At 38.6% G+C, this 17,766-nt stretch overlaps 1 protein-coding gene across 5 annotated transcripts; it reads right to left on the bottom strand.

Moving 5' to 3' along the window:
- Window positions 1-341: 341 nt before the first annotated feature.
- On the bottom strand, window positions 342-15,064 carry LOC106939859 (protein phosphatase 1 regulatory subunit 1C-like). 5 transcript variants are annotated; one of them, XM_015022422.1, is made up of 6 exons: window positions 14,795-15,060; window positions 12,732-12,789; window positions 11,526-11,578; window positions 10,673-10,727; window positions 6,504-6,707; window positions 1,658-4,147 (listed from the first exon to the last, which is right to left on the bottom strand). In XM_015022422.1, the coding sequence occupies exons 1-6, from the start codon at window positions 15,041-15,043 to the stop codon at window positions 4,092-4,094; spliced, it is 675 nt and encodes a 224-aa protein (XP_014877908.1). In that variant the 5' UTR covers window positions 15,044-15,060; the 3' UTR covers window positions 1,658-4,091. The 5 variants fall into 5 exon arrangements, with proteins under 5 accessions (XP_014877909.1, XP_014877908.1, XP_014877911.1 ...); XM_015022423.1 differs by lacking the exons at window positions 1,658-4,147; window positions 6,504-6,707 and adding an exon at window positions 342-690 and having other exon boundaries at window positions 11,541-11,578; window positions 14,795-15,031; XM_015022425.1 differs by lacking the exon at window positions 6,504-6,707 and having other exon boundaries at window positions 11,541-11,578; window positions 14,795-15,044.
- Between the last annotated feature and the right edge of the window lie 2,702 nt (window positions 15,065-17,766).

Here is a 17,766-nt window from a genome sequence, read left to right as displayed (position 1 = left end):
CGTTGACCTTTGTAAGTCTAGCTTCTGCCATAGCTAGTTAATGTGGCTATCCTGTTGCAGAGAGCGGCTAATTGGCAAACAATTAAAAATGCACACTTTGTATCCTAAGCATTTTTTATTTGCTTATTTGTTTGGATAATCTTGAAACTTAAGAAAAGTCTAAAACCTGTTAACTTACAGCCTCAAATTATTTTCTGCAACTGTTTAAAAGGCATTTGGTTGCCTAATTATCATATATATTAGAAATGAAACATTTAACAATGCAAGAATTAAAAGGGTGAAAAGATAAGTACACCATTTTGATTTTGTACTGTCTCCGAATAAACTCACTCATACAGATGTAAAGGTTGGAACAATAAGTGTGTAAACTTACTGTTCGAGTTTATAGAACACGATGGTGAGGTGCTTCTGGAAAACTTCAGCAGGTATTAATGCTGAATACAGTTTATTTACATGTTCAAATAAAAAAAAAATATTTTGTAACACTATGTGTGCTATCACTCTGATAGATTCCCTGTCATGTTAGTATTATATATGATTTGATGTAGGCGTTCATCTTGATTTTTCCAAACTTCAAAATATATGCCTGCTTCTTCTGTGCTGAAGTATCTTTGCTGCTGGTGCAGATCAGTCATCCCTGATGGCTGCTTTCCTCCTCTTCTTCCTCAGGTACAGTTCTTTCCAGTTTACCTTCATTAAAAAAAAAGAAACGCAGTCATCATCACTAGACAATTTTTTCCTCCATTCAGTTCAGCCCAGTGTTCTACCCTGATGAGCTGATGCATTTACATTGCATCTTAGCTAACTAGAATATTATCAAAAAGTTCATTGATTTCAGCAATTCAGTTTGAAACGTGAAATGCATAATTTATATGTTCAACTTAAGCAAATAAAACAATGTGAAATTTAAACTAGACTTGAGTAAATGTGGTGAATTTTCACTGTTGTTTCCTTCTCATTGAACAATTCCACTCAACAAAAAGGTCACGAGTCTAATTTATCTCTGTAAAGATTTATTTTCAGACAAATGTCGCATACAGATTATGAGAAGATCACCATGCCCTACTTAGAGAATCGAAATGTAAATGAATTATTATTCAGTTACTGTTAGGTAAATTGTATTATTATCAACTATTTGTTATATCTTTACTATGTTCTTAGTTTATGTAGTCTTACTTATTTAGTTTAGTCATATGTTTTAAGGAATGTTTCTGTATTGTTAATCACTCTGCTTCCTTCCTCAGAGAGGGCCTCTCTGAAGAAGAGCAGTGACAGCAGCTCTTCACAGAACGCCCTGCTTTGACCTCTTAGATAGCTATAAAACCATCGCCGTGAAGATGTACAACTTGTCCTGCTTGATCCTGGGTCAGGAACTGGATAAGCTAGTGCGAGATAGATTGTGTTGTTAGTTAGTGATAATCTGGCGCTGTGACTGTGTGATGAAGTATCTTTCCCCCTCCCTTTAGAGTTAGAGCGCTCTCTGTGATTAGGGATCCTAAAGACAATAAAAAGAGAGGGGCAGGCAAATGTGCTTCAGAGCAGTAGGAGATTTGTAACTGAAAGCACATCTCTGTCTGTTCTCGCGAGTATTAAGAATCTAACTTTCTCTTGTCTTTCCTGTATTATGTGCTGTGTTTAATAGGTGTCAACTCTGACAGTTACCCTTATCTACTGATAAGCAATACAAGTAATACAGCAAGCTAACAATGACTAACACTAAAAAATGTTTTCAGGCTTCTAATTGAACTGAGGCCCCAGGTTATCCAGACTTTAATTATTTCATAAAACAAAAGATCTCTACTTAATCTGCATTTTTTTTTCTGATCTAAGGGAAAGGGCAGGGAAGGTCTTTGAAGCTCTCAGTTATGACAGATTTCCACTTTCACAGCAGGCAACATGAAAGATCTCCCAAATAACAATTGGGGAATGTTGCTCGCTCTCCAGATCTAATGCCTTGTTTCCACTGAGCAGTACGTAACGGGTCAGTTCGACATGCAGGAGAGAGCTTCCTCCACCAGGTGGCCTCTCATTGGTGAGGTAGGGTTAAACCCACACAGCTAACATGGCGGCATACTAGTGTGACGACAAACGTGATTCACCAGTATGCCTCCACATAGTGAAGTTTTTCTGTTGGCCAGTCAGCGGACAGTGTTGTGTAATGCCAGTAGCTCCACCCTAACCACATTACAGTTGTCCTCTGAACTGTAGGGGTCCAAAGAATGTTGTGGTATTGGTCACACAACATTCGCGCTGCTTTTACAATGTCAGCAAACAAAATAGTGTAGTGTACCAAACTCTGCCGTACTGCTCAGTGGAAATGAGACAAAAGGCTGCTGACAATCAAGGAGGACTACAGTCCAGCTTTTTATTTCTTTGAACCTGTTGGTCTTTAGGTTCCCACATGACACATGACATGCTGTGCATACTCTATGAGCTGCATTGACTTTCCGCACATGATTGGGATTTCATAGTCCCAATCATTTTTGCTAAATTTGTCACACTAAACCTACAAATTTAGCAAATTTGATGAGCCATTTGGGCACCCCGTTTGTTTCTCCATCTGGGCAGCCTTCACACACCTGTCAGCATGGAACAGAGAATGGTGGTGACACTGTGCATTCTCGCCACTGGGTGAATTGATTCTCAATTGAATCAGCTTGGTGTCACGTAACACAAAGTACACATATATGGTCATAAAAATCTATCTTTGGATGGACTTGTCAGACAGACATCCGCTTTGAGTCTGCTTTGAATCTGTACGGACCTCCATGGATTGAAGTAAGGCCAAATATGTGGGACCTTTAGAAGGAAGGAGCAGAGGCAATGAATGTTTGTCCAACAGATTTGGATGGTTCTTTGGATCCCAGGCGGTACTCTGCATCAGTTTTACAGCTGTTGAAAGAACATGGTTATTTACTGAGCTTATATGTGGGAGGTTCTCCAGTGGATGGTGACGCAATACAAGTAGCTCAGAAAAGTCACTTCTTGGTTGCCAGACAAACAGGTGATGTTGATTAAAAGAAATTGAATGATTTTCTAAACATTCTGGGAAATTAGGCCGGACTTGAGGAAGCCACATCTTGTTTACACACATCTCATATTTGCAAGCCTCTTTCTTACTCCTGGATGTACCGGCCACATCCAGGAAGCAGATGGCATGTAGGATCTCCTATCAACCCCAAGCATGAGAAATTTCAACTAAACTTTATCAGACAAGAGGTCTCTCTCACACAAGGCACCAGAAAATCCCCCTAGATATAAATGAGGAACTTTTTAACTTATATTCACTGTGGTCCCACAAACACAGATCAAGTCAACAATTCTTTGCATGTTTTCTTGGAATCAAGGCCAAAATTTAGATGAAAATTCAAAGAAAAAAAACCACATATATTCGGATCAGATGTACAGATAGCATAAAAGACAAAGCGACACAAATAACAATATACGAGCAACTGAAAAAATCTTTTCACCATCCTTTGAGTGGAGGATGAAACACAAACAGTGGTCAGACCTCTGGTAAATTTATTTTCTTTTGTTTTTTTGGAGGATATCCTTCCTGAGAATGTTCAGTCTTTTGGGGGCCATATCTATAAGAAACAGTGGGGGCATTTTTTTCTTGCTCCCCATACACTCTTCTTTAGAAAAACATTGAAGTTATTTCAGCTGCTATTGCAGCGACATGAATGCTGGGCCTCTCAGACGGCCGGTACCGTCCCTGATGGTTAAATCTCTAACAGCTTGGGTTTGGCTCATTCCACTCTGTTTAGATCATTTCAAGGAATAACAGTGGAACATTTCAATTTTATCCAAACTTTTTTTCATATTATTCTAAAAATAGAGGACTTAAATCTGCCTTATTGTTTAAGAAGACAACACTCAGACATTTGTTTGCCCTTAATATTGATTTATTCACAGCCACATATTAAAAATTCAGACTGACCCAAACAAACAAAAAAAAAATCAAACTACTAATTAAGTTCTGGATATTAGCAAAGTAGAGCAATATTGGAATAAGTGGGAAAGCAGACAGGAGAACAGTTGGTTAATGAGACACAAAAAGACAGAAGCGATTTTAGATGAAGCAGAAGCAGCTATCGGGAGATGGAGTCGGGGCTGGGCGCTTCTTTAGCTGTGGTGGTGGACAAATCTGGGAGGGAAACGTGCATAAAACCACAAGAGAAGGAGAAACCGAAAGGGAGAGACAGAGAGTTAGTACCAGCAGTAGAGTTTTATCAGGACAAATATGAATGCTGTTCAACACAATACAGAACCACTTGGCTTTTTAATCTTACGACAGAGTATTTTCATTTTCTTGAAAATTTTACCTTTTCAAGAAAATGAAAAGGTAAAATTATGAAAATAAAGTCATGCTATTACAAGAATAAAGTCATGATATACAGTCATAGAAGAGTAAAATAATGTTATTCCCACAGAAAAGTTGTATGAGAGTAAAGTCAAAATAATGAGAAAAAAGTCTTAGTATTAGAAGAATAAATTCATAATATTGTGAGAATAAAGTCCTGGTATTATGAGAATAGTCATAGTATTACAAAAAAAGTCATAAGAGATTAAAGTCAAAATAATATGATAAAGTCTTAGTATTACAAAAATAAATTTGTAAGATTATGACTTTAATCTGGTATTATTTCGACTTCCCTTTAGTGTGACTGTATTCTTGTAATATTGTGACTGTATTCTCATAATTTCATTTTTACATTTTCATTTTTTCTTACTATGGCCGTAACACTCCGTCTTATAACCTTTCTATCATATGTTTGCTTGCAAGTGTAGCTTTTATGGCATTGGAAAAAAATTAAAATTATAAATTTTTTATGCTGTTTTTTGTCAAAAAATTAGATCTTTAGAAACACTAAAGGCCTTTTTTTTTCGGTTTATTGCTGGCATTTGGCTTTATGTCGCTCCACACACCAGAGAACAAACAATCTCCTGCGGCTGACAAGAGCTGCTCTGACATAGCGAATGACAAGTGACTAACAAATTCCTCCAAAACTGGCACATTGTATCTTCACTTTGGAAAGAAATTGTTTGAAATCAAGAAAGCAAACGTTACAATTCATGTGAATAAATGAAAACATTAATGATGTTATGATTTGAATAAATAAAGATGACCGAGAAAACAGAAAAACTGCAACCATGCAGAGGTTGATAGAGCAACAGCAGTATCAACCTTTTGTTAGTTTAGCTGTTAGTTTAGTGATTTATAAACTAACAGCAATATTTTAAAGTCTATTCTCTGGGCTACAGGGAGCCAGTGTAGGGACTTTAAAACTGGTGTTATGTGCTCCATCTTCCTGGTTTTAGTCAGAACGCGAGCAGCAGCGTTCTGGATCAGCTGCAGCTGTTTGATTGATTTATTAGTCAGACCTGTGAAGACGCTGTTGCAGTAATCGATGCGGCTGAAGATAAACGCATGGATGAGTTTCTCTAGATCCTGCTGAGACATCAGTCCTCTAATCCTGGAAATGTCCTTCAGGTGATAGAAGGCCGACTTTGTGACTGTCTTAATGTGGCTCTGAAGGTTCAGGTCAGAGGTCATCACTACTCCCAGGTTTCGTTCTGATCGCTGGTTTTCAGTTGTAATCACTGAAGCTGTGCACTGATTCTAGTTCGTTCCTCTTGAGGTCCAAAGATAATAACTTCAGTTTTGTTTCTGTTCAGCTGGAGAAAGTTTTGGCCCATCCACACATTTATCTGTTCTAAGCATCTATTCAGTGATTGGATGGGGTCAAAGGTCACCTGGTGACATCGTAATGTAGAGCTGTGTATCATCTGCATAGTTATGCCAGATAATCATATTTCCTGTTATAATCTGAACCAGTGGGGCCATATAAATATTGAATAAGAGGGGTTCTAGGATTGAACCTTGGGGTACCCCATATGTGACCTTTGACCTCTTTGATGAGAAGTTTCCAATTGAAACAAAGAAATTCCTGTTCTTTATGTAAGATTCAAACCTCATCTTGAAAAACACTACTTTTTTTTTCAAGATGAGACCTGTGAGACTGAGCAGAGGAACATATTTTAAATAAGACAAAGGAGACAAGCTTACAGTAGAACTTACTAATACCTGATTACAACTTTGTTCTTTGGCATTAAATAGCAATGAAAAATAATAACGGAACTGGATTCTGTAAAATTGAATAAATATTAGATAATACATGTGAACTGGCACCTCATGAATAAACAGAACTGCATAGTTGTACATCTTACTTTGTGAATTTTTTATGCATTTATTTTGTTAAAATGTAACTTTAAAAAAAATATTCTCGGAAAATTAACTTTATTGCAACTGTTTTTGTAAGTTAATACTACATTTTTCCAGTTTATATTTGCACTTATTTTCATTTTTACTTAAGGCTGATTCTTCAAACAATAATTCTGTCTAAAATACATGCAAACTATATCTGACCAATCAAATTTGTCTATGACATTACAATTTATAAAAAAATAAACTTCCTTCTTTGATCTAATAAACAGTTTACCGCCTGAGCTGTTGCTGTCTGTCACGCCTCTCTCCTGATTGGTTAACAGCAAACACGCCTCATTCCCATTGGCTTCCTCTGGCTGATTGTGATTGGCCCACGTGTAACCAGTGGCATACAGTTGCGTGGTGATTGGGCTCAGCTGGCTGTCTGTTTCACAGAGCCCCGCCCCCAGGAGATGTTGCTCCACCCCCAGCTGAAGGTCTGAGGAGAGAACAGCACCTCTAGTGGACATACATTTGAACTACAGGTACAATGCTGCAAAGTGGAAGCAGTCGTTTTAAGAAAACTAGGGAAAAAAGCTATAAAATAATAAGTAAAGATTCTAACTGAAAAGAGGGATGAATACAAGAGTCCAGTAATCCAGTGCGTTGGTTAGAGCATAAATATTCTAAGTTTCTGGGATCTAATCCAAAGGTTTATATCTCTCTGGATTTTTAGCATTTGTAGAAACCGCTGTTGTTTTACAGTCTGAAATAGAGATATACTGATCTGATATCAATATCATGCCTGATCCATGAGGGCAGATCTATTCAGTATAATTCTATGCTTTAGGCTCTGAGCAGCATCATGCTTTATTATTTATTTTATATTATATTGACAATTCCTAATAGCACTTTCTGAACTCCTCGAAAGGTTTGTTAGTTTATTTTTACAAGTTAGTCAAAATATTGTTTCTGTCAGTTTCAGTTTATTTATTAGTGCCTTTAAAATAACTTTTATACTCCTAACCTAAAATCGTTGTTTTTACTTGTTTGAACAAGCTTGTGAAGCTGTTGGTGTATGTAAGTTATTAAATAAATTTGTAATTCAGTTCATTTATGTCTGTGTTTAAAAACAAAGAAACATTTTAAGTCCATTCAGCACTTTTTTCTGTATTATTTATTATTTTTCTGTATTTTTTCTGAGGTCTAGTGTCGGCCAATACTAGACCTCAGAAATCGCTACCAGTATTGCTATCAGAAGAGAAAAAAGTGGATCTGTGTATCCCTACTTTAAAAATATTACTATCACTAACCACGCAAGAGAGAAACATGTGTTGCTCCTAAACCGTCCTCCTTCTGTTTCTGCGCTGTGACCAGTCTAAGTCTTCCTGAGTGTTTGGTGCGTTGGCAGTCACTCAGGAGGCTTTTAGCAGATTCACCCGGCTGGGATCGATTAAAGAAAAGCTTTTACACTCCGGCTCTTCCCAGAATCGAGTCAGCTCGAGTCAATCATGTGTTGCGCATCTTCTTTCCCCTCGTTTTATTTTTTTTGAATATCCACCTTTTCCAACATGCAGTTTATCTTAAATGTATTAGAGAAAACACTTTTATTTAACTTCCTTCAAACTTCACTGGAGGAAGTGATTCTGCTTTTCTGCAAGAAACGGTTTGATGAATTATTCACGGCTGAGAGCCATCATACAGGTGCACTTTCCATTGTTTTGTTGCCATAGGATGAGCTGAAGCTCTTTGAAAAGTGATAAAACAGTGATGTTCTCACTGTGCAAACGTAGAGCCTCTAATTCCATCAGGAGTGAGGAGCTGCACTGTCTTGCAAAAATATTCTGATGCTTTTCTTCTTTTCTACATTTAGCCATAATACGACCACACATTTCTATGCTTTCTTATCGGACTTTTGTGCAACAGCCCAACAGAAATTAGTGAAGATTGTGAAGTAGAAGAAAATTACATTTGATTTCCACAAATACTTTGATGAATCTCTTTTCTGCTGTTAGAGCTGCTATCTTCTGGGGGAATATTTCGCAACTTTTACCCATCTAGAGACTGAAAGTGTTCCTTTACAAATCTGATTCCGTTAATGTCAAAAAAAAAAATTAATTTCTCAATTGCGGTGTTTCCATTTGAGAAACACCACAATTGAGTGTTTTCTCACTCAGTTTCAGTGAGTGAGACTTTGACTTATATGCTCATGCAATAAGTCAAAGCCTTGATCTAAATCCAAAAAAGAAGACAAGACAAAAAATGTAAAGTTCAGAGGTTCACTTCATCCAGTCTCTGTGAGTTTGAGCAATGGTGCTGGATAAAAAGTTCAGTTTCTAGCTGGTGAAACCTGGAAGTGGTTTTACAAAAATTTCACTCAGGGCTGAATACAAAGACAGATTTCTTTTTTTTAATCTATTTGTTTCCCTTCCTCTTCAGAGTTATGTGCTGCTTTGTGTTTGGTCTTTACACAAAATCTCATTGAAGAAATATTGAAGTCTTTGATTGTAAAATGACAAAATATAGAAATGGTCAAGAAGTATTAATAGTTTTCCAAAGAGGTTTAACTTCAAAAACAGCAGTGCAAGAAAACTGATATGCTGTGGTGCTGAGAGATTATTGGGTTCTCTTTAGTGTTTGACTTCAGTTTTAATATAATAATAAAATTAGATAAATTGTGTGATTATGGACATGTGTTCCTCCCCAGCATCACACCACCAACTGGACTCCACTGACAACAAGACCAGAGGCTAAAAAAGGAAAATAAAAAAACCCCAATCCAGCCACAAAAAAAAAACAGAAACTATGAAAACAACAGAAAAAAGCATGGCATGCCAAACAGATCCAGTGATTCTGAACATGCAGTAATAAATAACAAAGGTTCAAACATTTCATCTCTTTTCCTAGAATATCAAAGAATTTTATCACTGTGTTACTAAATTATGTCACAAGTAGATCTAGTATAAGTTGGACAACAATGATGACTACACAACTTTTTAAGAAAAAATCTGTTTATGTTTTTATTAGATTTACCAAGTGCTTTATTATTACCACAAATGTATTTATTTAGGAACAAGACATGAAAGCAATGTTAGATTTAACAGAAACCATTGTCCAGTCTGTAGGCTAAGCTAAAGGCTAATTAGCTGAAAGCTAATTCATAGACCCAGTCCTTGGTTAGGTTTTTAAAAGTGAATCTTAAAAACTAATAATACAAAGAAACCTGATTAAATAAGAATAAGTAAAATTCTTAAAGTAAAATAAGAATCAAGGTGCTAACTTGTAAAACTACCTTTACAAATAAACTTATCAGAACCAGCAAAATGAGCCTTTAATAAAGAAAGAAAGAAAGAAAGAAAGAAAGAAAGAAAGAAAGAAAGAAAGAAAGAAAGAAAGGAAGGAAGGAAGAGAGAAAGGAAGAGAGAAAGGAAGGATGAAAGGTTCTGAGCTGTGTGGGGTGTTTGGATTTGAGCCTTTTGTTCATGAGTTACATTCTCAGTTCATTCCCTCTCAGAATGAACTGCAACCAATTGCAGTTTTCTGGCCGATCACTAATCTTTTAAAAGCCTGACCTGCCAATGCCGATTTTGGCAAATACCAATTTTTGTTTTGTCTGAAAATCTACTATATAGCAAAACAGTTTCCAAGTTGGGAACAGTGTGGTGACTATTGTTAATTGCATATGTTCACATGTATGTAGTCAGGGACAGTGGCTGCTTTTCAGATCGGTGGATAAGATCGGCCAAGATTAAAGCAGCGGTAAAAAATCATTTTTACATATTTGTTAAACCTTTCACCATGTGTGGAGACAGATAATCTGTGAAAAGATTGATCTCCTCATGAGCTACTCCACCACCACTCCCAACCAAAAACAATCAGTCACAGCCATGAGGAGGGTCTTAGCGCTGTCAGTCATCCTCATGAACATGCTACTCAATGTAGCATTACAACATTACAGGAAAACCGTTTATCTGTCGTCATCAGTGGCTACTTCAACTCACCTTAGCATTCAGGACAGACTCTGCTAGCTGCAGCGTTGTGGGGACAGGAGGATGAGCAGTGCCACATGGATGGTGATTGACAGCGCAAAGATCTGCCTACTGGCTCTGATTGGTGGTTTTTAGTTAGCACTGTGGGAAGGCAGGATCTCAGTTTTTTCACAGATCATCTCTCACACCATACCAACAACATGGTGAGTTTAAAAAAAATGTCAAAAAATATTTTTTATTAAAGTTATACACTGCAGCTTTAAGAAAACCAAGAGGCGATTTATCAGGGCACCCGTATTTATAATCATCTGTTATTTTTATCCAGCCCCTTTAGTGATCAGCAAAAAAAACCTTTGAACTGAACCAGAAAACTTTTCCTCTGGTCATTTTCTCTGTTCTCAAAGTGGTTTTCATTCATTTTTACAGGAATGTTGAACTTTTCTAACCGATATGAAGTCAGGATTGAAGTGTTTACCTTTCATTGATGGGGGGGCGTATGTGCTCTGCTTCCTCTGAGCGGCGTCTGAGGCCTGCAAGACAAAACCCCAAAACTACTGAGAATCCCCCGAAACATTTCCTTCTGGGTGAGTTAATATTGGTAAGAAAGGGAAAACTAATTCTGACATAAATACTGTATGTAAAATAATTTAGAAGGAAACCTGCTCTGCAGTTATTTGTTTCCACATGCTGCCGTGAGGCTTTAGCTGGGTAAAAATCTCAAACATGAGTTGATTCAACATTTGAAGAAACTCAGTATGACAGTAAAAAATATCACTACTCTAATCAGTCAAAAAATGTGCTTGCCTCATTACAAATGATTACCTTTGCATTGAAGGAAACATAACATCAGACAAAGATAATTTGAAGAAATGCAGAATTCAGTTTTATGAACAAATTGAAAAGCTCTCCAATGTAACCTGCGCCTCTGTGAAAACAGAAATACAACCATGTTAAATCTAGAAGTAACTATGATTATGTATATTTTTTTTAGGTTCAGTTTTCTGGTCATGTTTAGCTGGTTTTACTTGTTAATCAGGACAGATTATAGGCTTAGTTTCAGTGTGAGGGGTAGTCTGAGCGTGTTCCCCTCAGACGGACCTCCAGCTTCCAGCAGCTCTGTGCTGCTTCTCATGTGACTGTGTGTGTGTGAGTGTGTGTGCGTGCGTGTGTGTGCGTGCGTGCGTGTGTGTGTGTGTGCGTGTGTGTGTGTGTGTGCGTGTGTGTGCGTGCGTGTGTGTGTGCGTGTGTGTGTGTGTGCGTGTGTGCGTGTGTGTGCGTGCGTGTGTGTGTGCGTGTGTGTGTGCGTGTGTGTGTGTGTGTGTCATTACAAGCTTTTTCCAAACCTGTGGCTCCCCGCTGGCGTTTTGTTGATCTCCAACATCTGCAGGAGAGACAAGCAGTCAGTGGTTCATGTTCCAACCAATCAGGAACAGATTCCATCCTTTTACACTGATCTGCTGGTCTCCACATTTTTCACATCACTTTGTCTGATTGTTGTTTTCTGAAACCTTAAAAGCTGTGATTTACTATTCTGGATAACGTTCTTTTAGACCAAGGTTTCCACATCATTCTGTTGTAGATGTTCCAGGGCTTGTTGATTCAAAAACTGATCTTCATTTGCTCACATTTGAGGTATTTTTGATACGGGAAAAGAAAGCGAGACAGAAAACAGTGACATGTTTAAAAGACCAGGACAAGGGGAAAAGTTACAAATGATGTTTAAATATCACATTTGATCTTTGCTGATGGTGCAACTTTTTATCAATATTTAGTATGAAAGTGACACTGTCAGTCAAAAGAAGAAAATTGTATTTATTAATATTTCAAAGCAGCAAGGTATTTTAGTGGAATTTTGTGCACGTTTAGGTGTTTTTGTCTAATTTTAAAAGAATGTAAAAAATAAAATGGACAGATTTGTCCTAATCAAAATATCAAATGGACCTAAATCTCCCCCCAAAATACTAAATGCTAAAAAGTTGAATTCTTTTTAAATTAGATAACTTTTTTAAAAATATCCAAATTTATTTTAGCTGTTATCTTAGCAAAATGAAAATAAAGAAACAGCTGCAGAGTTCTTGACCTTGTTTCCCGACTGAGATCATGAACATATTTTTTGTTTTTCCAGCTGCCAGCAGAAGAACTGAAGATGTTGAAAATGCGTCTCATTGTAATAACAAGGCAAAAACAGAGACACATTCCAGTCTTTAGCTTGAAGAAGCTGGAGCTCTTTCAGGTTCAGTTTTTATGTTGTTCATGTTGAAGAAACAAGCTAGCAGTTGTCTGGGCTGCAGTGCTGGAACCTGACCCTCTGAGTGAAGTCAGGTAGATTATTTCATCAGTTGGTTCCTCTGTGGATGGACTTACAGGAGCTGAGCGCCACACACAAACACTCACTGATTCTACGTCCATCCGTCCAGCCTGGACGCTCGGATCACTTTACAGAAAGTAATCTAATAAAGCTTCCATTATTGCAGCTGCTGCTCCATCACCCTCCATCTCCCGCCTCCCACAGCTTGCTCCCTGTGTTTCCTCACCTGTTCCAGGTTGTCTGTAGATCTGCAGGGTGGCGGGGGTCGGTCTCCTGCGGCGGATCTGGTGGAGAAAATCCAATAGTCCATGTTTTTAACAAAATCACAAATGGCCATTTGTCATTTAGTGTTCATCTTTGCTTCATATCTCTCTATGTCAGGAATGTCCAAAGTGTCACCAGAGGGCTGTTTGTGGCCCTCTGAATTATTTTTGGCGCAGTGTTATTCATCACTGTCCCATTGAAAGACCCAATGACCAGCCCTTTCTGGTGGAGTTTACCAGATTTCGAATTTTAAATTTCAAAGAGTTCATGATGCTTCACACTCCAGGTTCCTGAATCTTTTGGAGAAACACTAACCGCTAACCCTCCACCATGCTTAGCAGTGACCACCAGGTCCTTTTCCACCTAAGGCTCAAAACACACCGTATGCATCCAACTTTTAACACTCCAAGCATGAAGTGACATGACAGTCAGTCTACAAACCACTGGACTTTCACATGAGAGCATCCACCAGGAATTGTAAATACAAGCCGGTCTGTTAATAAGCTCACTCTTTCATTTTGTTCTGTGCTTCTGAGGTCCTACCATGGGTAAGTACACTGCTGTTTTTGCGAGGAAAAGTTTTTGTTTATATTTTTCCCCCAAAGCAGGTGTGTGTCTCGCTTCCTGTCTCAGGCTCAAAACACACCAGATTTGTTTTGCCATCCGGTTTGATGGAAAATCAGGTCAGTTGAAGTACGCAGCAATTAGAACATGTTAATGTCAATGCGACCTCACAGAATGCCAACAGTTCCCTGCAACATCTCTGACTGTCCAACAAAGACAGACATGAGATCCATCTTGTTGGGAGCTACACAAGGATGTGATGGGAATGTCATGAGTGAGACAGGAAATGAGCCAATACAAAATAAAAAATAGATAATCTCTTAACAAAATGATATTTTTTATTCTAAGGCTTTTTGATCATCCTTCCAGGGGTACCGATAAATATGTTCAATATCTGTATGATAGCAAAGTTATCATGTTTTGTCTGAAATGAGCTTTTTGAACAGAAGCTCAGCACATATAAAGTCTACTGACTGAAGACCTTACAGAGTTAATGAGTATTTTATGCATTTAGAATACCTTGTTACTTAAAGATTTACATATAAAAAGCTGCTTTTTGGTTTGATCAGGTTATTTTACCCTCATATGATCATTTCAGAGGCCTGATGAAGACATCTATGAAGTTGTAAAACAATTTCTCCATCTGATTCCATCCAATGCATTTTTGATTGTTTAGCCACTAAACTGCCTCATCTTGTGACACATTAATGTAAAGACCAGGTTTGGCTGACACACACCACTATAAAAGTTCTTTATTACCGTAAAGGTGAGACAAAATGCATAAGCTTTTAAAACCTTGTGGAAATATTGAGAGAAGAACCCAAATACAGCCACAGCAGGACTCTAAACTCTGACGGATAAATTAGCAGCTTCTGTCGGCGTCCGGCCTCCATCGACCAAACGCCTCGTAAAGACGGCAGCAAAACGGGGGCCACCAGTTAAAACTCATGACGTTTTTGGATTTATGAAAGAGCAGCTTCTGTTCCTTCCTTCTGAAGCCTCCATTCACATGCAAGCTGAAGGAATATTACACAATGTTTGATCTTTTCTGGTCCTCCACCAGATTTCTACACTCAGAGAGTTCCTGTTTACTCAAGAAAGAGGAAAACCATCTGGAGTAAATATGGTATTAATCTCGTTGATTAACCTTTCTGTGTCTCCATGGAAGGAAAACAAGGGAAACTGATGGAGTAGCAGAATAAATCAGCACAGAGCTGATTAAAATTACTCAGGATTTTGGTGGAAATATTTAAATCTTCTAAAAATGGGCGTAAACACACAACGCTTACAAATAAAACTACATTCAGTCGCACAAATCAGTTGTCATAGCACTACTGCTGCTCTGCACCCACACACAAAATTCCAGACAAGACTCACAATGAAGCAGCCTCATTCAGCGCTTCACGTGTAGGAACCCTCTCCTGCCCCCAGCAAACATCAGAAACATGCAAAGAAACTCACATGTTCAGCAGCCTGTGGGTCAATCTGTCCCTGCAGGGGAGGCACAGCAAACTGGATCTTCTTTGGACTGCCGGGCTCCATTATTACTGACTGAGAGGTAGAAAGAATGATGGGCAGAGAGAGAGAAAGTGTGGTCATGTGAAGGAGGGAGGGAGGGTAGAAGGAGCGAAGGAGTGGCCTCTCTCTGCCGATCGGGTCCATTATCACTAATTGACAGACTTGGAGGGATGGGAACGGCAGCCAAGGCATTGCACCATTTTCCAAACCACCATCTGAGACAACATGAAACTGTGCTGCTGTCTTGTGATGTTCAGCAGCAGCTCATGTTTACATCCTACAGCTACTTTTATTGTCCTCAGTCAAAGCTTCGGCCCTTAATCAGTTATGAGTATGGCATTGATTTTTATGATGGGAGAGATCATGTGATGATAACAACAAGCGTCCATCATGGAACATTTGCTTAAATTAGAAACAAAGCTGTTATTATTAGCAGAAACATCGGTTAGAGTCAAAAACTGACCTGAAGGAGGCGCTAGAGAAGTTTTGGCTAATAATATAATTCAGTTCAGTTCAGATGTTCTTGTTAAGCAGGCGCCAGTCACCTTACGACAAAGTAAGAATAGACAAGTCGTGTAATTAAAATCCATTTACACTCAGTTGAAATAAATCCAGTTTCTTTTCAGTGTATTCCAGTGGATTGAAAGTCAAGTGAGTTTAATTCAATCCACAAACAGCCTGAGCTCACCTCACACACACATTCACACACTGAGATGTCCAGGGTGGAACCGTTCAGCTCAGCCTCCTGCTCCACGCTGACGGTGCCTCAGGATATTACAACAAACTCATTCATGTTTTTATGAACTTGTGTTGAAATGCTCATCCATAAGTCTGTATACATACGGGTGATTTTCATTTTTGATCATTTAGGAGTTCGTTGTCAAGGTTACACATTGGGAACCTTGAAGCTGCTCCATCAGGGGATAAAGAGACGCCCATAAAAATAGTTTGTTACCAACATCATTTCAGACTTTACTTTCCATGAGCAAAGATCACTTTTAATTTGTTCAGTTTAGAGTTACATTGATTTTAGACACAGTCTTACGTGTGTATCCTGTATAATAAACATGTTTCCTCCTCATCTCACTGCTGTTGATGTGAGGAGCGGCCATATTGGATCCCAAAGTCCACCTTACAAGTCATAACGGTGAGCAGTGGGAAATCTGACTTAGGTGGGTGTTCCAGTTGATTTTTTGGACTGGGAAGTCAGAATTTCCCAGTTCTGAGTACAACAGGAACACAGCATATGATCAAAGTAAAAAAAAAAAAAAACTTGAATGTTGAGTGACTAATCAGAAAAGTAGATTGTAAAATCTGCTGCTAGCCTCTTTCTTATTGTCTTTACTTTCCCCCCCATAAATAAATGAGCAGGAAATAGACCTAATTTTGACTATTATGATTACAATGCTGGATTATGTGTATGTGTATGTGTTATTGAATTGTCTTTGGGGACAGATATGGTTTATGGAACACTGAAATGTAGTTTGCATATCAACGCCAAAACAAAGGTTATCTGGCACACAACCTTTCCCAAAGTAAATATGTGAATCATCATTTGTACGACAGGTCAGTCAGCATCCGCATCCAGTGTTGTTGACAAAAACTAGGGAACGATTGGTTCCCTAGTTTCTTTCAACGGGTGAAAGAAAAGAAGAATAATGCCTAAAGAGTGAGAAGGAAAGTCCAGAGTGTAGGATGGGGCAACAGGTGGGAGGGAGTCCAGGCCAGAAGCAGTGGAGGTAGAGTTAGATCTACCCCCAATTCTTGGAGGTAGATCCAAGAGTCGGGGTTGGTGTGTAGGATGAGGTATGCAGTGTCGGGGTTTGGGTTTTTTCCTGTGTTTTGAGTTTTCTGTGTGTTTACTTTAGGTTTTCTGTGTTTATTTAGATCTGTGTTCATTTGAGTCTCTGTGTCGTCCTGTCTGCCCCCTGATTAGTTTCCAGGTGTGTCTAGTTCCCTTGGTTACTCCCTGTGTATTTAAGCCCACCTGTTGTCTTTGTCTCTTGTCGGGTCCTTGTCGTAAGTCAGATTGCAGTCGAGTCGTATGTTCAGTCAGCTCAGTGGGAATGTGAACTCCTGAGTGTCTGTTTAGTTAGTCTTCACAGTAGAACTGGTTTAAGTCCTGTGTTGGCTTCAGCTCTTGTGGTCAGTCTTCAGTCAGTGTTAGGTTAGTCTCAGCTCACTGTACTACCTGCTTCTTGGACTGTTCGAGCTGCTCTGGGTTCACTTTCACCATCTCCACCCTCAATTCATGACACGCAGCTGAAAGTAGCAGGACAATAATCACCTGGACTTAGGAATCTTTCTGTCCCATTCCAACAGTTCATCTTTTTCTTCAAGATGTCCTACCTGCCTAAAACCTTTACAGATTTCTGCTAATAAGCTAATATTTGCATCGGGTGTGTTGAAGCAGAGGCGTGACCAAAGGTCGCAGGAACTCATCCCACAAGGACTCCTGATGCTCCCAACTCAGATTGAGGAACTGTTTAATGAGCTTTAGTTGAAAGTCAGCAGCCAAAGTCCAACAAGTTGCCGTTGCTATAGCTACCTTAGATACCAAAGCTTCCTTTCTAGGAAGAATCTATTCCCGGGTACTGTTAACCATTTCCATCAGAGTCACTGAATGTCAACAAAAATATGTGAAGAACTCGAGTGACAGAAGTTTCCTAAGGATAGAGCTGCTCCTAAAATAATCTCCTGCAGCTGTGATCAGTTCTTCCCTGAGGACAGAGAGGACAAATGACAGCAAAGAAAATGGAGATAAGAGAAGAAAAGGAATCAAGATAGATGGACATTTTTATGTTGACGTGATGGTAGCAAATTTTACCAAGTGGGAGAGAGTGGGTGCAATGCTTAACGCTTTATTTCTATATAATGTAATCCATTTTACCATAGAATTAATATTAAGTTCAGGA

This window comes from Poecilia latipinna, unplaced genomic scaffold (assembly GCF_001443285.1).
Source record: "Poecilia latipinna isolate Pla-1442-1.1 unplaced genomic scaffold, P_latipinna-1.0 Scaffold3003, whole genome shotgun sequence".
Taxonomy (NCBI): domain Eukaryota; kingdom Metazoa; phylum Chordata; class Actinopteri; order Cyprinodontiformes; family Poeciliidae; genus Poecilia; species Poecilia latipinna.
The sequence above is the reverse complement of the archived record's forward strand: the minus strand, read 5'-3'. Positions and strand labels throughout refer to the sequence as shown.